At 43.7% G+C, this 24,425-nt stretch overlaps 1 protein-coding gene, 1 non-coding gene and 1 pseudogene across 5 annotated transcripts in view; 1 reads left to right on the top strand and 2 right to left on the bottom strand.

The window, feature by feature from the left end:
* The first annotated feature begins 400 nt into the window (after nucleotides 1-400).
* The window catches only part of Ophn1 (oligophrenin 1), a 396,257-nt gene continuing 372,232 nt past the window's right edge, over nucleotides 401-24,425 (top strand). The window contains exons 1-4 of one of the 4 annotated variants that reach the window (XM_087599762.1): nucleotides 401-565; nucleotides 5,924-6,063; nucleotides 7,311-7,415; nucleotides 22,784-22,956. In XM_087599762.1, the coding sequence (XP_087455888.1) occupies nucleotides 22,803-22,956 (154 nt within the window). In that variant the 5' untranslated portion in view covers nucleotides 401-565; nucleotides 5,924-6,063; nucleotides 7,311-7,415; nucleotides 22,784-22,802. 4 annotated transcript variants of the gene reach the window in all.
* Nucleotides 3,686-4,501, bottom strand: Phb1-ps11 (prohibitin 1, pseudogene 11; annotated as a pseudogene).
* LOC120099474 (small nucleolar RNA SNORA48) lies at nucleotides 7,298-7,442 on the bottom strand. Its single transcript, XR_015647211.1, has one exon. It is a non-coding gene; the product is annotated as a small nucleolar RNA SNORA48 (small nucleolar RNA).

Raw genomic sequence — 24,425 nt, 5'->3', positions numbered from 1 at the left:
ATTCTAATTCTTGCCACATCAGGGCCACCTGATACTTATCCACAAGGTCAACCTTTAGACTCTCTAAATTAAGCTGAAGGAGGTACTCTTCCTCCATGGGTTCCTTGAGGGTTGGGAGTGGTTTGGCCCTGCCTCAAGATCACTCTAACCGTTCAGGATGGCTTAACCCCTTAAAGTGCTCTCTATGCCACAGGTCCACCAGGTCCTATGCCACAGACTACTCTTACTGCTTTTACACCAATTTCCAGTCCCTTAATATGCGGGCAGCCATGCTCCACCCTACGGGGCGGGGGGGGGGGGCAAAATCAGGCCATGAAATTCCACCAATCCCAGGCCACAATGGAAAGCCTTTGCCCTCCCCCAAACCCCTACATAAAGCCTCACTCCTGCTCAGTTCTTTGCTGCTTCTTGTGTGAGGTTTGTTGTACAGTGTGACTTTGTGGTATTTCTTGGCTCCCAACTACCAGGATGCCAGGAGCTGCAACACTTGTATTGGGGGAAACCTTTCCCCTCAGAGCTGTAACACTTAAACTCCTGCCTCCACCTCTCAAATACTTGGATACAGGCAAGTGTCACCATGCTCAATTTTGCGCTAGTTCTTTAGAATACACCCCAAGGGATCGGGAACATTTCTTTTTTTTCTCTCTCTTTTGAAAAAATTCTTTTTCAGTGGTTAAAAAAATGATTTCTGAGTACAGATCTTAATATTTAATGCTGTTGGAGTTTTTTAGAAGTTTATTTCTTTATTTTGGTGTTGGGCAGCAGACCTAGGCCTTCTGTATATAAAGCAGGCAGTTTACAAATATCAGACCTCTGGGTGTTGTGTGACAGACTTTTCTTGATGAAGACCAACTCACTCACTCCCTCCTTTTCCCTCTCCCTCTCCCTCTCCTTCTCTCTCTGTTTCTCTCTGTCTCTGTCTGTCTCTGTCTCTCTCTCTCTCTGTCTCTGTCTCTGACTCTGTCTCTCTGTCTCTGTCTCTGTCTCTCTGTCTCTCTGTCTCTCTCTCTGTGTGTGTGTGTGTGTGTGTGTGTGCGCGCGCGTGCTGCTACAGAAAGGGAGCCCACAAGAGACCAAAATAAGGATTTCATCAGTGACCAATTTGTGGAAGCAGTGGGGTTTTGGTTGGGATGACTAACAGGAGACTTGGTGTGGGGCAGCTTAACCAGAAGCAGCAGCTGCATTGAAGCCCACTCTAACCCAGGTGAGAGGACTCCTGGAAACTGAAGCCCCTGGATTTGAACATTGATTGGTCTTTCTGCAGTTGTGCTGGTCAGAGCCTCCACAACTGTGACTTCCTTTCTCCTGTTCCTAGGGTCCCTCCAGAATCGTCCAAGCATCTATTCTTTGCAGATATGTGACCATATGCTTACCTCCTGCTTACTTCTGAGGCCAGTGAGCCTCCCCTCCCTTCCAAGGGCAACTGTTTCAATTTGGAGGGAGTGTTGCCTTTGGGAGGAGCATGCCATACACAGGGACCTGACGATTTCTCACTAGCTTATAAAGTCTTTATGATGTTTCAAACAATACCCATATTTTTCTCAACATTTGTGCAACTCTACAGCATCGGGGATGGAATCCAGGGCTTTTTCTTTCTGAACTTGTTTTGGCTAGACGAGCTGTTTGCTAAGTTACAGTCTTAGCTTCCTAAAATATGTTTTCTTTTTGAGGCAGGGTCTAACAATATAGCTCGGTAAGGACTTGAATTTGCAATACTGCCTTACCCTCCAGAGTGCTGGGGTTATAGATTTGTACACAAGCTTGGCTCTAATTCTAATTTTCTTTTCATACATGAGCCAATGCTTTTCAGTTTTTTTCCTAAAAAATTCCACTTTATGGCTGGAATTCATGGCACCAACTTGCAACTCCAGCACTTAGGACACTGGCACAGAAGGATTTCCCTAAGTTTGAGGTCAGCCTGGGCTAAAGAGTAGATGATGTCTCCAAACAACAAGCAAAAAAAATGTACTTTTTTCTTTTGATTAATAGCAATATGTTTATTGTAATATTGAGTTCCTGTATCCATGGTTTTTATTTGTAAATGACTTTGTTCCATCTCTTTGCATTTTATTTTTATTTAGTAAATGTAATTATGTATTAGTTGTTGTCTGTTTTACATTTCTAGCCTTGAGGGCTCCTCCCAGCTCAGCCTCAATAGTGGGGAAGGATACAGATGGTTACTACCTCACTCAGTTTACTAAGGGTTTTTGGTCAATAGAAGATATTGAATCCTTTCCAGTTATCTTGTATTTATTTAGACAATCTCATGACTTTCTTGTTTTATTCTAGCAATGTGGTGTTATTGGAGGATTTTCTCATACGCATGTATGCTTGCATTCCTGGAGTAGAATGGTTCAGAAAAGGAGGGTAGAATAGGGATTTGGGTGGTGCTGGGGTGTGTTTTACTGGTAACTTCTTTCACTGGAATTGTGCTTCTGTTTCTCGGTGCTTTGCTGCTGTTCCACCAATCTCTTTATGGATGTGTGCTGCTCTTTCTTTGGAATACAGTCTTTACATTAGCCTTGCTTTTAAATAGCTATAGTCCTATGAGCAGTGTAGGTCAGGGTACAGCTTTAACATGGACAATGCTTTGGTTTAAACCCCAGCTCCCCTCCCCATAATGTTATATCTTATCAGTCTCACCACCACACTGTTTTCTCCCTTTGTCGTTCCCTCCTTCCTACCCTCCCTCTCAATCTCTTTCTATCCTTCCCTCTCTATAGTGTTGGGGATTAAATCTACAACTTCATGCATACCAGGTAGGTACTCTACCATTGAACAATAGTCCCAGTCCTTTAAATTTTTTGATTTCTTTTTGAGATGGTTTCCCTAATAGCCCAGGTTGCCTTCATTACTCCTTGTTTGTTATAAATGAAATCATTAATTACCATAGAAGTTTGCCAGATAGTTTATCAATATACATAATTTTTCCTGTTTATACTATTAAAGTGTTAAATTACATACTTAGGTTTGATGATACTGAACTATCCTACTTTTTTGAAAATGCTCATTCTACAATGAGCATACACATATTCTCCAATGTTTGGTCATGCTGGACGTTACCCTGGCGCCACCGGCATGTCAATACACTCCACCATTGACTGCCAGACCAGCTTTGTGGCTATATAATTTTCTTAAAAATATTTTTAAAAATGTATTTTTAAAAAATTTGGTGGACCTTTTGTATTCACAGTTATTAGTAAATTGAGCCGATACTTTCCATGTCCTTGTATTATCATTGTATGGTTTTACAATCTTAATAAATTAACCGTGCATGTGTTATATGAACTTTTCCTGGTAGATGTGAACAAAAATCTATCGGATTAAGCTCTGATGATAGTTAATATATATATATATACATATATATATATATATATATATATATATATATATATATATAAAATAGCTATCCCACCCAAGACTCTCTAGCCAATTCAATGAGTTTATTGGCTTATGTTATGAACAAACACATGCGTGACCCCAAAACAGATGCATTTCCAAAACTTTCACGTCCGCATAGATGACTTTCCCATAGCTACACAGACAGAGTTGCTTCAGTGAACCCTCTGTCTTCTCTATATACTCTGGGGCATGCAGAGACCAAGTACAGCTGAGGTAGAATTAAATACAACAGTGAGAGGGTACCCAGAAGGTAGTGAGTGGTGGGAATCTTTAATCCCAGCACTCAGGAGGCAGAGGCTGGGGGATCTCTGTGAGTCTGAGGCCCCCCTGGTCTACAGAGTGAGCTAGAACGGGAGAGCTGGTAAGCAATGTCCTCAGCAGCTTGCAGCTTTCGCAGCTCCATCAGGCCATCACCGGCGGTGGCTAGTGAGTTGGCGATTAGCTTAGCCACCTTGGAGTTCCCCTCAACAGAGATGATGGCTACCTTCTTCTGCTGCTCAGCCTTTTCCACCACAAATCTGGCTTTCTCTGCTTCCTGCTGAGCCACCTGTTTGGCTTCCACCGCCTCTGTGAACTCCTTCCAGAAGGTCAGATGTGTCAGGGACACGTCATCCAGGATGAGCCTGAATGTTGCTGCAGGCTCCATGAGGTCATGGCTCACCTGCCTGGAGACCAGCGCTCCCTGGGTAATCAACTCTCCAGCATCAAATCGAGCTACCACCGACTTGAGGATTTCTGTGGTGATAGATGGTAGCACCCACTCATAGTAGTCCTGGCCAATGCTGGTGTAGATACAAGGAAGCTGGCTGGCCACTGGCCGGAAGAGAATGCATAGTGTGATCCTGACATTCTGCAAGTCTTTGCTACCAGTGATAACAGATACATTCCGTGGTCGAGAGTGGCTGTCAAAGATAAATTGGCTTCTGTACCCAAGGGATGAGAAAATGAGTCCCTTCCTCTACCACAATGTCCTGTAGGCCACAGAATTGGTCAAAGATGACAGCTCTGTGTCCAGCATCCACATTATATAAAGCAGAGTTCACCACGCTCCCTGCAACTGGCTGAACTTTCCGATGAACTCAAACACTTTGGCAGCCATGACTCCTTCTGTTGCCCACTCACACCTGCTTGCACTCTGACCTCCACATGAATTCCCCTCTTCAGATGTTTTTTTTTTTTTTTGAGACAGTCTTGATATATAGGCCTGGCTGCTCTGGTTCTATGTAAGCCTCTTTGGCTTTCAACTCATAATATTTCTGCCTTAGCTTCCCAAGTGCTCAGATGACAGATGTATGCCACCCTGCCTGGCTTGTGCTTTTGTTTGCTTTTCCTTTAGTAAGTGATGGATTTTATCCTGGCAGTCTCATCATGCTTCCTCGTCTACCCCAATTCCTTCTTCACCAGGTGCTTACCACACCCCTCTAGGGCATCCCCACTCTTCTCCATTAGTCCTGTTTCCTTATCTCATGCTGTCCACTCCCCTCTCTAGTTCCCACCTCCCATTTCTTCATCCTCTCATGATCTCCTTTCTAGTCCTGTAACCTACACACACACACACACACACACACACACACACACACACACACACACGCATACACACAATTTTAAAATTAGTTTCCTCATATAAAATAAAATGCACGTTATCATGTTTCTGACTCTGTCTTACTTCAACTGGTTTCTGACGGGAACTCATTTAGCCCTATCTGGTCTCAAACTTGCTATGTAGTTGAGGGTGGCATTGAACTCCTAATCTTCCCTCCTCTTCATTATAAATGCAGACAATATAGAAGTGGGCCACCTTGTCCTGTTTTTGGGGGAGCCGGGGTGGGAGGGCATCTCATCTTATAACTCTCATGTCACAATTTATCACTGAGGAAATTCAGGAAAGAAACTCAAGGCAGGAACTTGGAGGCAGCAACTGAAACAGAGGGCATGGAGGAGTGCTCTTTACTGGCTTGCTCCCTATGGCTTGTTCAGTCTTCCCTCCTCTTCCTCTTCTGCCTCTTCTTCCTCTTCTGCCTCTTCTTCCTCTTCTCCCTCTTATTCCTCTTCTGCCTCTTATTACTCTTCTGCCTCTTCTTCCTCTTCTTCTTCCTCTTCCTCCTCCTCCTCTTCTTCTTCTTCTCGATTCTTTGTAGGTTTCAATCATGTATCCCAGTCCCACTCTTCTCCCTGTCCCCTCATATCTACCCTTTGCTCTTGCAATCTCTCCTCCCAATAAAGATACACACCACCACCACCACCACCAACAACAACAACACCAACGACAACACAAAGTATAGAAAAATTATTTCATGTATGTCACAGTGTGGCCCACAGTATATCCCTCTGTCCACATATTTTCACTTGCAAATGCTCATTGCAAAGAGTCATTGGTCTGGTTTGAGATCTCTGGCTTCTGTGACACCATCAATATTGGATCCTCACCAGGGCTCCTCTTGGTTATCCTGTGTCATGGGGATCCGGCAGTTTTGGATCAGCAGGGTCTGATTGCCCTTTCACATGTCCCAACTGTTCACAGGTGATACAGAGTTACCTGCATCTGGGCCTGGAAGGCAGCTGAGCTTGTCATGCTGGCTCACCTTCATCTACACCACCAGAGCAAGCTCTTCAGCACTGTTTTGACTGGGCCACCCAGAGCCACCATCTGCAGGAGGCAAGGTCAGCTCTCCTACTCTCATGCCCTCCCACTGGCTCCCCTGCATCCACACCTCTAGGACAGTTCCACTGTGCTGTCTAGTCAAGGCACAGGACCCACTCTCCCAAGTGCTGCAGCCTGTAGGGAGTGGGCCAGTTCTCCAGCTCCCATACTCTCTGTCATACCTTTGGGGCTGGCTCAGCAGTGGCTTTTGCCTGTGTTGCCCAGGTGAGGGGCAGGACCCACTCTCCTGAGTGCTACAGTGAGTGCACATGCAGGGCTATCTCTCCTGATCTCATGCTCTAGGGACCAGTTTTCTGGGCACTACCACAGCAGGTGACAATGGGTGGGAGGGCACCACCCCTGCAGTCGGGTCACTTCATAGCAGATGTGTGGTGAGGTCAGTTCTCCTGTGCTCTCACCTTTGGGCCCACTCAACTGTACCACCACCACCAGGGTCAGTTCTGCTGTGTTGTCCAGGTGAAGTGCAGGGCCTGCTCTCTTGAGTCCTGCAGCTGGTGAAGCACAGAGCTAGTTCTCCAGAGCACAAGACCCAATAGGCAGGCCTCTCCACTGCCTGAATCACCTCTCACATGCTCACGCCCTCCAGGCCGGCTCACTCCTCCCCGTCCCCATCCTTACCCAGGTGCAACTCCACAGTGCCCAGGGCCCACTCGAGTGCTGCAGCCTGCAGCTGGTGAGAGGTGGGGGAGGTGGGGCCAGCTCTCCTGAGCCACTGCATCCAGTGAGGAGCAGGGCCAGTTCTGCACGGTCCCTGGACATCCCTATGGGCCCTGGCAACTACCCAGACCAGGGGCATCCCCGTGTTCTCTGGTAGTAATATGAGTCACAAACATCCACACAAAGCCCAGCCTCTGACTAGCCACAGACTCAGACATGGCCCTCAGTTGCAGCTCAGGTTGGGACTTCACCCAGGAGGCAGGGCTGGCCACTTAGAACAGACTACTCCTCTCTACCCCACAGTCTCCAGCTCAAGCAGCTCCACTTCCCTTTCTCCACCGCCTGCCCACAACAGACTTGTACATTGTGGCATTGTGGTGGCTCCTGCTGCAGGCTGGTCACGCAATATTGGGCCCCTGGGTGATGGGTCCCCCCTGTGCTGTGGGACCAAGACCACATCTATGGGTGTCTTTCTCAGCTCCTACTGTGTGGCATGGAGGAACACAGGTCTCTGTCTTCTTCCTCCCTCCCTTGCTGTGCTGCCTGCATTGGATTTCATTTGATTTGATTTTTTTTTAATGTGTCCTAGGCATAAAACAACTTTGGCCACCAAACCAGGCATCAAGTTAGGATGAACGTATAACTGCCATCTGCTCTGCCCCTGACTGATATAAGAATCGACACTGCCAACAAGGTATCTCTTGGCCCATGGCTGGGGACAGGGGTGTGTGTCAGTTTTTTTAAGTGATAAATTACTGTAAAATTTATTGTGGTGATAGTTGACTAATTATGTGGATTAAATTTTGTGAATATATATTAAACAGGGCTCTTCATTAAATAGTCTAGTGCTTCTTCATAGACTTCGTGGTCAGTCAACTCTCCCTGCATCTTTGGGCTCAGTGGGATTTTCGTATGTACATATGTGTCTGTGTAGGTGTTCTTGTGGGCAATTGTGTGTGGAGGCCTGAGCTTGACCTCAGAATGTCTAATTAAATTGCTTCTCTTGCCTTATATTTTAAGAATGTATTTATTTATGTCTTTTATGTACATGGGTGCTCTGTCTTTAGGAACTCCAAAAATAGGGATTGGATCCCATTACAGATGGTTGAGAGTCACCATATGGTTGCTGGGAATTGAACTCAGGACCTCTTGAAAAGCAGCCAGTGCTCTTACCAGCTGAACCATCTCTCTAGCCCCCTCACCTTTTATTAATTAATTAATTAATTTATGTATTCATTTTTGAGACAAAGTCTTTCACTGAACCTAGCTCCCCTGGCTGGGTAGTGAGTGGAACTGTCTGTTTCCACTACCTCAGTCCAGTGCTGGGATTCCAAGGGCCTGCCAGCATACTCGACCTTTACGTGGGCACTAGGGATTGGAACTCAGGCTCTCCATTTTATGTAACAAGTACTTCACCAACTGAGCTGTCTCCCCAGCCTCCATGTTGTGCAGAACTTTTTATAGGCTATTTTTGTATACACACACACACACACACACACACACACACTGAACTGTCTCCCTAGTCTCCAGGTTGTGCAGAATTTTTATAGGCTATTTATACACACACACACACACACACACACACACACACACACACTGAGCTGTCTCCCTAGTCTCCAGGTTGTGCAGAATTTTTATAGGCTATTTATACACACACACACACACACACACACACACACACGCGTGCACACACACACACACACACACACACTGAGCTGTCTCCCTAGTCTCCAGGTTGTGCAGAATTTTTATAGGCTATTTATACACACACACACACACACACACACACACACACACACACACACGCACACACACGGTTGGGAAAGGGGGGAAAAGAGGCAGAGGGAGAGAGGGAGAAAAGGAGAGAGGAGAGGGGATTTTTCACATTTGTGATACCAGCACTCAGGAGGACCAGGCAGGAGGGTGGCTATGAGTTAGTTCATAGCCAGTCTGAGCTACACAGTTGAGATTACCCCATAGCAACAACAACAATTACAACAAAACAAACAAGCAAACAGACAAATACTCCCCAAACAAAAAATAAAACTGACTAGAGAGGTGGTTCAATCTGTAAATGCCAGAACCCATGTCGAAATGTTAGGAGTGGTGATGTGTGCTTGTAATCCCAGGTCTGGAGAGGGGAAGAAGAGGCAATTACTAGAGATTGCTGACGTGCCAGTCTAGCCTAACCAATGACCCCTGGCTGTCGAGAGATGCTGTTTACAAAAAAAAAGTATATAGTGGCTGAGAAATGGCATTTGAGGTTGACCTTTGGCCTCCATAGTCATGTGCACACATGTATACTCCTCACCCCTCACCCCTCACATCTTACAAAAACAAACACAGTGCACATATGGACACAGTGGAACATACCTGCAATTCCAGGACTTGGGAGGCTGAGGCAAGAACTTTGCCCCAAGTTTGAGGTCAGCCTGGGCTAGGTAACAAGACCTTGTCTTCTAAAAGCCCAAAACAACCAAAAAATGAATTAAGTGAACAAATTTACTACCAAGCAGGTACCCTAGTACAGTACACAGTCTGGATGGTTCTATGGTACAAGGCTGAGAAAGGGGGCATAAAATAGAGAGACAGCAGGGCATGGAGATAGTCACATTATTCACTTGATCTTAGCCAAAAGGTCGAGAAGCGATGATAGTCACATTATTGTATAGTTCTACAGGCTTTGAGAAACTGTAGTTTTTCTGTGGACGTCAGCTTTCAAGAATTTCTTAAAAGTCAGGTATTCATGCTTTTAGTCATAGCACTTGTGAGGTAGAGATAGGAAGACCTCTGTGAGTTCAAGGCCAGCCTGGTCTATACAGTGAGTTCCAAGACAGCTACATTGTGAGACCCTGTCTAAAAAGATAACTCTTGCTCGGAGTGATCGTGGTGGACTCTAAGTGCACTTTAGATACGCCATTTCACTTTTCTGAGCTTCAGTTTCCTCATGTGGAGAAGAATGATATAAGTGCATCCTTGTGGTTTCAGGGACCAGGCAGATGACTCTGACATAGCCAATGTTAACGTTGGGATCTGGTTTCCATGTAGTATTTAACATTACTAACTTGAAGTTCAATGTGTTTGGAGACAGGGTCTCTCTATAGAGCAGAGGCCAGCCTGGAGCTCATGACGTAGATCAAGCTAATCTCAAGTTTGTGGCAACCCTCCTCTGCTGCTCAAAATTGACCCAAAGAAATCTAAAAATAAGCAGCCCAATTTGGTGGCCTAATCGAGCTCTCTGACGGTCTTAGCAAGTCTGTGTGAAACTAGTTTCCTTCCTGTGGTTAGTGTCAGTACCATAATGTGACAGGGAAAGCATGACAGGCATATTTTGAGTCTTTGCAAGGACACCTTGGTGTTCCTTTCCCAGCTTTGTTGTGCTTTTGAAGTCGCCCAGACCTCATGACTATTGGCAGCCACCCTGCCACTGAGTGGGGCCCTTTGCCTGTCTCTTCTTTCGAAAATCTTGCCTGTGTCCAGCCCCTGTGCGGTGTGTGTCCCCTGCCTGTGTATTATGTGTTGTTCATTATGTTTTGTGTCTTCACTTCATACTTGGAGTGAGTACACGGCATTGTATGTAGACTATCTGTGTGTCGTGGGTGCACTATGTGGGGTTTATCCATTGTGCATGTTCACCACCTATGTGTTATGTTTACACTGTGTATGTATTGTGTGTTCACTGCCTGTATGCTGTGTTTCTACTGACTTATTTAGAGTGTTATCTTATAAAATTTCTGGCATAAAACTTCTAAAGATCTGTTAATACTGCCTCAGAATCGTATGTTAAGAAGGTTCTTTTGAAACCAGGTCTCTCTTAGTAGCTTAAGCCTGTCTTGAACTCAATATGTATCCCACAATGCCTCATACTTTAGCCTTCTATGGGCTAGGATTTCACTCAGCAGCTATTATACCCAACTTTTTTTTTCTTTTTTCTTTTTTTCGGAGCTGGGGACCGAACCCAGGGCCTTGCGCTTGTTAGGCAAGCGCTCTACCACTGAGCTAAATCCCCAACCCCTATACCCAACTTTTTATTTCATTTAAAAATTCTGGTTCTGAGGATCAAGCTCTCTCTGCCACTGAGACAGATTCCTACCCTCAGGGCTATTGAGATATGGTGTCCATAAGCTACTTAGTCTGCTCCTGGACTTGGGATCCTCCTACCTTGGCCTTCTGAATGGCTAGGATGTGGGCTGGCACCACCATGCTTTTAAATTTCATATCTTAGGATTTTACTATAAGTATGACTGTGCTTTAGTTTGTAGCCAGGGACATATTATTTTGTGCATTTGTCCTTATTATTGTAAAAGGAAGGGAATTAGAATTAGAAAGCTGTCGGAGAACAGTTCAGTTATTTTTCTGATGTCATCTTTCTAATGATTCTATGACATGAATGAAAATGGCCTCATATACAGCATTGTGTAAATGCTAGTTATTAAATTACAATTCATTCCATTATTAGCCTTAAATCAGACAAAAGATGAAACTAGTGTGAAAATAAGAAAGCTAGGGACTGGAGAGATGATAGCTCAGTGGTTAAGAGCACTGACTGCTTTTCCAGAGGTCCTGAGTTCAATTCCCAGCAACCACATACCATCTGTAATAGAATCAGATGCCCTCTTCTGGTGTGTCTGAAGATAGTTACAGTATATTCACATATATTAAAGAAAGAGAGGAAGGAAGGAAGGAAGGAAGCAAGCAAGCGAAAATGGGAAATGGAAGTTGTCACTCAAGTCACTAATGAAAACCATTGTTGGGTGAGGACTGTAATGTCTCAACAAGTTGTTAGCTGATAAAAGCCTATCTTAATATGTGAATTTGGGTGCTGGTATTGTGGAGTCTTCTATTAGAATCACTGGTGGGACTTAGTGAAAAAGTAATCATTTGGGGTTGGGGATGTAGCTCAGTGTTTGAGTACTTGCTTGGCATGCATAAAGTTCTGGGTTCCTTCCATCCCTGGCAATGCAAGAAAAAATAGATTAAATAAAAATTCAGATTTTCTGAGTCTTTCCCCAGAAGTTCCCTGTCAATACACTGGTTTCTCTATCCCCTGCCTACAAACTGGTGTCTCTCCTCTCCTCTCCTCTCCTCTCCTCTCCTCTCCTCTCCTCTCCTCTCCTCTCCTCTCCTCTCCTCTCCTCTCCTCTCCTCTCCCTTCCCCTTTCTTCCCTTCCCATTTCCCCTTCTTTCCCTCCCTGTCTCTCTCTTTTCCATAAATTGCCCAGACTGGCCTGTAACTTGTGACCCTCCTGCTTCCTGCTCTGGCATAGCTGGAATTGTATGCTCCAGGCACGCGCCAGTAGCCTCCCATTGAATTAGCCGTCATTATTCTCAGGGCCAAGCCTGTAGCTCAAACAACATTAGAGTGTGCATCCATCCCAGCAAACGCCAAATATAAAATGAAGTGGAACATTAAAACGTAGCTTGTGCAGTTCAGCAGGAATCTCGGGGAACTGTGGGAAAGTCTGTAGTCCGTCTACAGATATCCCGCTTCTCCATCTTTTCCTCATTTTTGAAAGAGTCTTATTGTGTCCTGCAAGCCAGGTTCAAAATGCCGATCTTCCTGTCTCAACCTTTCTACTAGTGGAATTGTGGATGTGTACCACTGCGTCTCACTCGACGTTCTGACATAGCATTGGGCTTTGTTGAAATGGTAGGTGATGATACCTTCTTCAGGTTGAAAATTTTAAAAAATGTCAAAAGTATTATAACTGTGCTTTTATTATACCCATTAAACTTAGAACCAATGCAGCCTCCCTCTCCCTTTAAACTGTTGCTGAGAAAGAAACTGAACACAGATAAATAAATAAATAAACCAATAAATAGGTTCAGGTATTTTTTTTAAAGATTTATTTATTTATTTTACTTATAATGAGTACACTGTAGCTGTCTTCAGACACACCAGAAAAGGGCATGAAATCACATTACAGTTGGTTGTGAGCCACCATGTGGTTGCAGGACCTCTGGAAGAGCAGTCAGTGCTCTTAACTGCTGAGCCATCTCTCCAGCCCCCAATAAGTAGTTTTGGCATGGCTCTGCTGAAGTGAGCGTGTACTGAAAAATGAGGAATCAAAAAAGTTTAAAAATTGGTGCGTAATGGTATTTACCTGGCACGTGCAAGGACTGGGGTTAGTCCCCGAAACCACAAAGAATAAAGCAACATACACACACACACACACACACACACACACACACACACACACACACACACACACATACACACACCCCAATCGCCCCCACCACCGAGTTTTGGTGACTTTGTATTAACAAGAGTTTATAAGTGCAGGGACTTACTATGCTGCCCAGGCTTATCTTGGACTCCTGGGCTCAAGTGAACTTCCTGCCTCAGCCTCCTCATAAAATAGGCACATGTTAAAGCTATAGGCAGAAAGCTTTTTCTTTTCCATCAAGAAACGCTGAAGGGGGTGTGGATAAGGGAATAAGTGGGGACTTGCATGCGCACAATTTTTGGAAAGAATATTTCCTTCCTTGGAATTTTTGCTGCATCTAGGCTCCTAAAAGTTTTTAAGTCTTGGCTTTAGCTAAGGAAAGAAACTAGGCCAACTCAAGTCAGGGCAGGGACCAGGCAAGCGCCAGGACTGGACTGGGAATGGTGCCAATGGTAGTAAAGGCTTTAGGCCAGGCTGAAACTAAGGGCAAGGCTAGGCTCCAGTGTGGTTGTGAGGCAGCAAGCAGTTAGGCCCAGTGTTTTATGACCTGCTCTCTTCGGTCTGGAAATTCTACAGTTGAACATGTGGTCATGGGAACCAGTCTGTCATCCAGATCTTCGGCCTTGTTAATCCTCAACCTTGGATAAATTTAATTCATTTGCTATAGTTACTAGCAAGTGAGCAAAACTTACTTTTTTCCCTGTATTGAGGTTCCATATGTGCCCATCCCCCAAACACAAGGGGTTGGAGATTAAATGCTTATGCATTAGTCTGAATTACGATGGCAAAAAGAAAAATGGCTTCAGATTCTTCAAGCCTAGGTTATTCGCTGGTAATCTGTGCCGACTAGTTTAATTCCTGAATTTCAGGTGCTTGTATGTAAAATGAAATTGACAAGACCTTCTTCATATAATTGTTGTACAAAGAAAATTAGATCATCTTTCCTAAAGTACTTGACACAAGGCCTCAGTCTTTGTCAGCCTTTTTTTCCCTCATCACTTAAGTTTTCCCATCAGTTTTGTTACATATAAACTCAATGCAGACCAGATGGCATTCTTAGCTACTTTACTAGCTTCTGAATGAGGGCTTGAATATTCCAGGACACAGACTTTTAGATTCTTGAAGTATAGAGAAAGGAAAGTATTATTTTATATGTCCAGGATACATTCTTTTAAACCATACTTAATAATATTACTGAAACAGAAAAAATGTAATTTGGAAAATTATCTTTTATTCCAGAGTCCCACACGATTTTTTTAAAAATAAAAATGAACTTTTTATATCTAGAGAACAGGAAACCATCAACAAGGATTTTAAAGAAATATTTTAATGAAGCTAACCACAGTCCCAGATGGAGAAATGAAAGAGAAGCTGACATAGGAAGTTAACATGGTTTGGCTTTCTTAGGAAAAGCAATGTTTCTTTCCTAAAGCCTTATAGCTTCTGGGCGGGGGTGTTGGTTTTGTTGTTTGTTTGTGTTTTAAAGAAATGATCTAGGTAGATTCAACTGGCCTGGAGTTTGTGATCCTCCTGCTCCAACATCTGGAGTGAGTGCAGAGATTAGAAGTATTTTTGTCCTTTGATAGGCAATGCATATAACCATAAAGGTTAGGTGTAGAGTAAGGACTAGGAGGAAAGAGGAGGCTTTACTTAGGACGCAGGAGTAGTTACAGAGAGATGGCGGTAGAGTGGGAGGAAGCTGAAACAGGAGGGTTAAATGGAGAGGAGGAGGAGAAGGAGGAAAGAGGGACGTAAGAGAGGGAATACGGGGGTGGGGGGGTACACAGCTCAAACTAAGAGCCATCTGAGGGGTCATATAGAAACCTACTACTATAGAAAGTTCTTAACATATACATGTTAAGAATATATACATTTAACATATAGACAATAATACACGTATGAAATAAATCTAAATGGAATTACCAAATTACCAGAAAAGGAAGGTAAACACATGAGCACCCTTCAATCTACAATGGCTACCTGCTTACATGATATGCTGGTACCATATTGGCACAAAAGTTGTCGGATCTAACCACCATCTGATTGGATACTGCTCTGCTAGTCAGGAACCTGAGATTAAGTAGAACGTGAACCTAGGCAAAAAACTAAATAGTATTGTTCTGATAAAGAAATGTCACAATAGGGGTTGGGGATTTAGCTCAGTGGTAGAGCGCTTGCCTAGCAAGCGCAATGCCCTGGGTTCGGTCCCCAGCTCCGAAAAAAAGAAATAAGAAAAAAATGTCATAATATATTGACTCCTAATGACATTCTATTATCCCCATAATCAATGTCTTGTTCAGCCATCATCAGAAAAACTTACCTGCAGTAAATGGGAAAAAAGATACAGAGACCTACACCTGGACAATGTGCAGAGAATAAAACATCTTCAAACATTCAATCCTAAATGGGATGTCTCCATCAAACCTCTCCCCTCGGGTCTCAGGGAATGTTGCCAAAGAGAAGGTAGAAGAATGTTAGAGCCAGTGGGGATGGATGCCATTAAGGAAACAAGGCCTTCTAGATACAGCAGGACCGACACCTATATAAACTCACAGAGGCTAGCACTATTGTGTGCCTTCCAGATGGCATCCCAGTCCTGAGAGGAGGACATAAGCCCCATTCTTCTTCATAACCCATCAGCTATCTTCAACTCATAACCACTAGCAAAGAAAAGATTACTTTTCTCCAACAGAGTTTCATTTAACCCATACTTAAGGGTAAGCCCCATGCCCAGTAGTAGATAGACAACTCCAAAAAAAGGAATTCAGTGTTATTTTGGGATATGTTTATCTCATAATGCTTTGTCGGGCTCTTTTTAACTTTACTATTCTTTTTGCTTGTGTATTATGGTTTCTGACTTTGCATTCTTATTTTTACTTTATTCTTCTCTCATATATTACATCCCAAAAGTGTTCTCCCCCCCACTCTGAGTATGTATATGTGTGTTTGTACATTTATGTTCTTTCCTTGCCTTTTTTTCTTTTTCTTTTCTTTATTTGCCTGTTTGTTTTCTAAAGAGAGGGAAAGAAGGCATGGAGTTGGGTGGGTGGGGAAGTGGGAGTAGATGAGGGACTGGAATCCGTGTTCAGAATGCACCATATGAGAAAAAAAATCTGTTTTCAATACAAAAAGAAAGAAAATAAATAAAAATAAAAATTTAACAATACCAATACCAATAACAATAACAACAACAAAAAAGACGTGTGCTTGTGTTCACAAGCCACCATAGCAAGCTCAACATCTGGTTTCCTTGTTTCTGTTTCTTTCAAGTTGTCAAACTATTGTGCAATGGCAAGAGACTGATCCTGACCCAGATGACTGCTTCATTAAGTCAAAGGGTTTGGTTCTGATTCCAGCATAAATGACAGACACACAGAAGGACACACAAACTGATAAACATCAAGCACCCAGCTGGATAAACCAGGTCGAAGGGCACGAAGCCTTGCTGACATCCTGGAACTCCACATTAGAGTGGTCTGCTACTTTGAATGACTCCAGGGTTTAAGGTTCTGGTTCTTAAACCCCAGAGGGGATAGTGACTTCACAGACTAGGAACATCCAGGAAGTTGAGAGACCATATTAAACCAGCACAAACAAGGAAATTGAACAGTGGATTGCTGGGAATCGAACCCGTAGCCTTGATCATGCCAGGCAACCCTCTACCAGTGATATAACTCTGAGACTAGAGTTTTTATTTGAGTCATAATGTACATTTTTTCTGGAGAATACTGAAGGGCATTTATTGTCCTATACTGACAACGAACAGGTGTCACTGTGTGTGTGTGTGTGTGTGTGTGTGTGTGTGTGTGTGTGTGTGTGTGTTCTTTAGGAATGTTTTCCTAAGACTATCATTATGACTGATGGTCTGATGATCTGATGGCTTTCTTCCTTTAATGCTATTTATCAACAAGAAGCATGGAAGAGTACTTAGATATAACCCATAAGAAGGAATGTTTGTGTACTAGCTATGTGTACATACATTATTATAATTTAATCCTTAAAATTAATAAGGATTTATTGGGCTGGAGAGATGGCTCAGTGGTTAAGAGCACTGCCTGCTCTTCCAGAGGTCCTGAGTTCAATTCCCAGCAACCACACATGGTGGCTCACAATCATTTGTGATGGAATTGGATGCCTTTTTTTCTGGTGTGTTTGAAGACAGCTACACTATACTCATATACATTAAATAAATAAATACTTAAAAAGGAATATATATATATATATATATATATATATATATAATGTGTGTGTGTGTGCTCACGCGCGCGCACGTGTGTATTTGCGTGTGAGTCCAGGTACTCAAGGAGGCCAGAAGCATCAGATCCCCCTAGAATTAGCATTTCAGGCAGTTGTGAATTGTCCTATGTGGGTACTGTGAACCAAAGTCTGGTCTTCTACAAGGGGAATATGTGCTTTTAATATTGATGAGTCACTTTAAGCCATTAGAACTTTGTGTGTGTGTGTGAGTGTGTGTGTGTGTGAGTGTGAGTGTGTGTGTGTGTGTGCGCGCGCGCGCTTCTGAGAGGGCTTTGTGCATAACATTTCTTAGAAATTTTTGAAGGAAGAATTGCTCAAAATTAGGTGGTTAGATGTCAAAACTATATAAGGATGGAGTGCCGCTTGATTTTTAGCCTGTATTGCTATAAACTGGGTTCTGTCCACACTCTTGGAGCTGCAATAGATTTAGGAAACACACCAGCTTCTATTAAAACCATGGGCAGGGTGTTTCTTAGATACAATCAGAATAAGATTTAAAAAAAATTCACAAAAACCTCTCTATGTATCCCTGGCTAATATCAAAGTATCCATCCTCCTGTCTCAGTCTCCTATTTCCCAGATACTGGGATTATAGACATATCCCACCATATCTGGAGAGAAATGTTAATTTTTATCCTCTGATGTTTAATTATGAAAAATTTCAACCATATAGAAACACTGAAAGCCTTTATTTCATATATTTCTCTAACATCTTTGATTCATTTCAAAGTAAAATACAGCTGTGCCTGGTGGCATATACTTATAAACTTAGCATTTGGAAAGTGGAATCCGGAAGGTACCAAAAGTGAGATCCTGTTTCAAATAACCAAAACCAACCAACCAACCAAACAATAAAAACACTCCAAAACAGAAAAAGGTGGGAGGGATGCATTTTGCATCCTTTGTCAAATGATGGCAAATCCTCTTCCCATGTGTGTACACACTGGTATTCATTTTGTTGCCACAGATTTCTATCACTTGTACCTAGTGGAGCTAGATTAAGCCCTACTGCCTGTCAGGGACTGGACAATTGAGATCTTTGGAGCATCCCGTTCCTCATACAATCATTGGCTTGTTGCCTCTATCCTGAGTATGCCTATATGTATCAGTCCACGTGGGTGGCTATCACAACATATCATATAAATGGAGTGCCTCCTAACCAATATAAATGTATTTTGCCTGGTTCTGGATGCCAAGAAGCCCGTACTAAGACATTGGCAGCCATAGTGTATGCTGTAGGCCATTTTCTGGTTTAGAGACTACTGTTTTTATTTTTCTCCACCCTCCACCACCCGTGTTCTTATGTCGTGGAAAGGAAAAGGACACTTATTCATCCCATTCATAAGGAATCTTGTCTTATGACCTAACCATATCCCAGACTCCCTACTTCTTAATACCATCAATTGGAGGTTAGTATTTTAACACATTATAACAGAATATCATGGGTTCATGGCTTGGTGGGTGCAAAGTCCATAAGTAAAACAAGAAGAGAGTGGAGAATAGTTTATTTATTGTTACAGCAACAAGTACAAGAGCATTGGGGATAATTACCAAGGCAGTGCCTTCCGGATCAAACCAAGCAAGAAGAGGAAAGGGGCAGGCGGGTTTGGCCATTTTGGCTGGTTCTGGGCAAGTTTCTCTGATGGGTTTTATTAGCAACAGAAAACAACTTCAGAGGCTGTTTTATCCTTAAAGAAAAAGTAGCTTTTAATTTTACAAACAGAAGTGATTGTCCCTGACAATGCGTGCCTAGTGCCTAACAATATGAATTTTGAGAGCTGCACATACTCTTTCCACAGCGAAGCACCCCCTTCAAGGACTATGGCATCACTATAGCTGAAAGGGAACCGATTTACAAGCCCTCAAATTCCTTCAGAGGCGACTTCCCTAAGATCTCTCCTGCTTTCTTTTCTACCTCCCTTTCTAGACCCCTCAAAAGGAGGGGTTACAAACTTACCAACTGCTCGTGTGCAAAAGTCTTAGGGTTAAATGGACCAACTAGTATTTCAAATACTGAGTTTAAAAAAGATGGACCCCTGGGGTTGGGGATTTAGCTCAGTGGTAGAGCGCTTGCCTAGCAAGCGAAAGGCCCTGGGTTCGGTCCCCAGCTCCGAAAAAAAGAAAAGAAAAAAAAATGATGGACCCTGGATCTTTGTTTTGTTTTGTTTATCATTTTAAAGGAATCTTGTTTAACTCAAGGTCCTTTAGCCTACACTTTCCCTATCTTTCTTATAGGATTTACGTGTCTCATCATTTTGTGTAGTAGTAGTGGTGGTGGTGGTGGTGGTGGTGGTGGCTGCGGGCGGCGGCGGCGGCGGCGGTGGCGGTGGCGGCGGCGGCAGCGGTGGTAATAGTAGTGGTGATTATGATATATTAGAAATTTATATGCATTATTGCAATTATAACTCAAATCAAGAGACTTCATATAGGAACCTTACAGCTATCACAAGGAAACAATTTAATTTCTATTTTTTCACGATATTTTTATTGGGAATAAATTCAACATGGTAATCAACTGCAGACTTTTAAGTATAAAATATATTATGGGCAGGCAAAATTCTTTGAGGAATATGTAATATACAGTGTCAAATTAAAATCAAATGGTAGAACAATGTAAAAAATTTCAGCATCATGGGAGAATTTGTATTTTGTTTTGCTTTGAATGCACTCACAGTAAATTTAAAGTCTACCTTGGGTATTTTCTCAGAAAAGATAACCTTTTCAATTTCTATCTTTGCTTTGCAGTATTGGAGATCAGACTCAGAATGGTGGCACATATCTATAATTGCAGCACTAAGGACACAGAGGCAGAAAAATTATCATGAATTTGAGGCCATCTGGGCTATATAGTGATATTCAATCTCTTTAAAAATCCAGCAAACACCTAATAAACCAGAGTCTGGGTCATTTGAGGTGTGTGATCTACAAATCAACTCACATCCCCAGTATTTGTTAAACTTTGAAATAATAAAAGTAGGTAATAAGGCTGGGGATGTAGATCCATTCATAGAACTCTTGCCTTGCATTAGCAAGATTCTAGCTTTCACTCGGGTACTGCAAAACAAACTGGGGAGCATTCAGTGCTCTAGGACTCCAGTTGGAATGTGTGGCAGCCTAGGAGATGTAGTCTTTCATTTTGTAGATCCCATGATTCCACCTTGTGGTCTCCCCACCACCCTTTAGGATGGTTGCTCTTCCAGATCTACTCTGCGATTTGACCTTTCCTTGATTTTCAAAGGAAGATCTCTTCCTGGACTCCTCATTCTGTGAAATATTAGTGATTGTGAACATCATTTCTAGAAAACCAGCCAGGCAAGGCAGTTCTAGCACTGTCAATTAGCTATGTGTCCTGGGGCAGATCAACTTCTCTTTGGCTTAATTTCTCTAACCAAACCTGGGTGTAACAATTCCAACCACATGAGGCTGTTTTGAAAACTTGTGAGGTGTTTTGTTGTCATTGTTGTTTTAATTTTGTATATCCCCTGGCTGGACTGGAACTTGATATTTAGAGCAGTCTGACCTCAAACTCAAAGGTCAGCCTGCCTCTGTCTCTTGATTTTGGGGTCAGAGAGTTGCACCATTACCTCTAGCCACTTGTATGATGGTTTATAGGATTACACATCAATTTATTGTAAGGTAAACAAATGGCCCTTCAGGATATTTAAATCCTTAGAACTTGTGAATATGTTGTCTTAAATGACAACAAGGACTATGTAGACATGGTTAAATTAAAAATCATGTAATAAAGTGATGATCCTGGTTTATCCTATGAATCTAATGTAATTTGGAAAGTTCAGGAAGGAAAAGGGAAGGCAGGAGAGTCAGGGAAACATTAATGTGGCACGAGAAAGGACCTGGCAAACCATGGTTGACTTCAAAGATTGACAAAAGGTTTGAGGGCAGCTTTTAGAAGCTACAGGAAGCAAGGAAATGAATTTTTACTTGGAGCTCAGAAGAACATAGCCATTCTGACATCTTGATTTTAGCTTTGTGGTGTTCATTTCCAATTCTCACGCCTGCGTCTTAAAATAATATATTTGTGTCAATTTAAGCCACCGAGTTGGTACTAATCTGTTGCAGAAGCAATCAGATATCAATACAGGTAGGTTAGCTATTATTACTGTATTTCCCATTTTTTGGTTCTGGCTTTTATTGATATAATTTAATGTAAACACTGCTGCATAATCAAAGCAGATTTTTTTTTGCCCAAGTGTAGGCTATTTTACAGCTTTTCTAACTGTAGCCACTCTTAATTTGTGAGCTGTCTTTATAAGGAAGCCAGGTTCCCCTATATTAGACAGTGGACAACATGCCTTTTGGATAAACAGATAGACAATTTATAGTAACTTCCTTTTAGGTTCTCCATCAACAGACTGCAAATCACATGCTTTAGTTATTAGCCTATGCATTGACTTGGGTCACAGAAACCATTCTCCGAGGCCCTAGTCAAATCTAGTTATAGCCTCTGTTTCTTCATTAGGGGCCTAGCAGAGATCCTACAGTAGGCACCAAACCTCAAGAGAATTAGTGTCTTGTACTAGGAGACACAGGAAAAGGAGGAAAACAATTGGTGGGTCAGAGGAAGGTTTAAAGAGGAAAGAAAAGAAAAAAAAAAAAAAGACAGTCCAACCTAGTACTGGTGAGAGACAGCCTTCCATTATCCAGCCTTTTAGGTTTTGTTACATTTATGGAAACTTTGCACGCACCCTCGGGGGACGGGGGCGGTACACCTGCCCTTCTAGGATTGTTGTGCCTGAGGCAGGTTTAGGGAAGTAGGACTAGGAGAGCAGCCACCCTGGAGGGGTGGTGGGAGACCGCAGGGTGGAGTCATGGGACGAGCGAACGGAAAGACTACATATCCCAGGCCGCCACGCTTTCCAGATGGAGTCCTAGGGCGCTGACTGCTCCCCAGTTTCCGTAGGGAAGCGCCGGGCTACCACAGCTATTGTGTGTAGCGCTGTCGCCCTCCTCTTCCCGCTGCCTGCTGTCGTGTTGTTGGAGGAAAGCTACGTTTCCTTGCCGCTGGGCTTAACTCTCTAAGTGCCAAACCCCACATCACGATGGCTCCCAGGAACCAGTAGGCGGTCTCTGCAGTTGCTGAGTTGTGGGCGAAGAGCCCCGAAGACCGGAGGAAGACATCCGAAGGGAGCCCGTGCTCTCGTTCGGTCTCGGAGTTAGGGCTCGGCCAGTGTGAAACGGTGGCATTGGCTTTAAGAAGGGGGAGGGGAGGCACAATCTGCCTCTCTTGGGGAGCCGAGGAAGGAAGCCTCAGCTGGCTTGGGAGCGCAAAGAGGCGGCCCCCGCGCCCGTGCTCTCCCCGCCTCCACCCTGGGACGCCCGGGACACAGCGCTGTGCTTTGGGGGAGACGATGACCAGGGGGCGTGCTGCTCCCTAGGCTGCACCCTGCTGGCATCAGAAGGCGTTGATAAGCACTCCTGGTCACCCTCAGCCACCACCGGACTAAGCGCTCCAGCCACACACCAGCGGGCGCTCCCAAGAGTTTCATTGGAACAGGTACCTGTCCTCCAAAGAGAGTGGGAATAAGAGTCGCCTAAAAGTGGATCTTGAACACAAGCCACTGGGTCTATTCTGCTGATTATGCCACTGATGCTCTCGCTCTTTGTCTCTAATTCCTAGCCCCTCCACTATTGTAATCATGGGGCATCCCCCGCTGGAGTTCAGCGACTGCTACCTCGACAGCCCCGATTTCCGTGAGAGGCTCAAGTGTTATGAACAGGAGCTGGAGAGGACCAATAAATTCATCAAAGATGTGATCAAAGACGGCAGCGCGCTTATCAGCGCTATGAGAAGTAAGTGGAAGGCTTCCGTGAGCTGTTTGTCTCAGTAGGTGGTTCTGGCCTTTAAACCTTTCCATACCACGGGGAGATGGGGGGCGGGGTGGAGGGGGAGAGGAAGATCTGCAGTGACTCCCAACCCAGATCTGAGTCTGGTGGATTTCTGAACATTTGCAGTGGGGTATGTAGAAATGGAAAGTGGTGAAGGCAAGTAGAACTCTGGGCCTTTCCCTTTAGTGGCCCTGACCTTGTAAGACTTAATCTGTGGCCGGGACGGAGACGAGACCCTCTAGCTGTGGAGTTAATCGTTCTTAGCAGATTCTTATTGAACCAGACAGTCTGCCCAACCTGTCAGACATGAACAACACCCTGTGCAGCACAAGCTGACTTCCGTGCTTACCAAGGAACAACCCCAGCACCCCCTGAAGAGTTGGGAACGAAGGCTAAGAACTCCAGTATAATGATTTTTGTCCTACGCTCTGGTTGTTGAAGAAAAGTAAGGGGCAATAAAAATGTACCATTCCCAAATCATTTTCTAAGGGTAATTGATTGGCTTCACATACTACTGAATTCCACTTCAGTGTGGAACAAAGGCGTGTCTAGTTCATGGACCCAGGGGCCCAGGTCCCCTGTGTATAAAATACAGGGCCTAGGGTGTGGGACTGCTGCCTGGAAAGGACATTACCTAGCTTTGCTTTTCTGTGGTCAGAGCTTCCTCACTTGTTCGACTGTTTTCCCTTCTGTGTGTATGTTTTTATTTCTACTGGTTTTCAGGAGGCTCAAAGAAAAAGAAAAAATAGTGAACATCCCCAACGAGAGTATAAGCAAGTCAACCCCCTGTGCCAAAATTCATACCCAAAAGAATGGAGGGTAACGATTAAGTAGAGCGAGGATTAATTAAGTTTTCTCTCCTTGGCTGAAATGAAAGATAACTGTGAAAGGTAAAGTCACTGTGACGGAGCTTCTCTATGTTTTGAACTTTGTTTTAAGTGGATTCGCCCTCACTTCATCCTATGTCTAGGTTGTGTTGTCCCTTGTGCCAGGCTGCTACAGCCGAGCAAGAGTGGAGGGAGACTTAGAAGCTTTGGTGCTTTGAGACCCTCTGTAAGCCAGTACTTGCCATGGAACAGTTGTAGTTTGTGGTTGTGTAATTTGCTGGTGTCTGGCCTCTTTTGGTCAGAATCCATAAACTGCTCAAGTTCCTCCAAGTTCTTCAGTTGAGTTGGATCATTTAATGTTTGGTTGTCTTGTCACCTGGTCAAGAGTACACTTACGTTAGATGGAATATTTAAAATGCTGACCCTTGCCGACTTGTAGGCTAGGCTTTTGGGTGTGTCTCCTCTTAATAGAGTTCACTGAGAGGTTGAGAATATGGAGGTTGTGTCACAGAAATAGAAACTTAAGGACTCTGCGAAAGGAAAGGGGCAACTGTTTCGGTTGTGGATTCCTCCTTACTGCAAACTGCTCGTAGTATTTGCCAGCAA

Source organism: Rattus norvegicus, chromosome X (assembly GCF_021556685.1).
Source record: "Rattus norvegicus strain SHRSP/BbbUtx chromosome X, alternate assembly SHRSP_T2T, whole genome shotgun sequence".
Lineage (NCBI taxonomy): Eukaryota > Metazoa > Chordata > Mammalia > Rodentia > Muridae > Rattus > Rattus norvegicus.
This window is presented reverse-complemented; position numbering and strand designations above follow the sequence as displayed.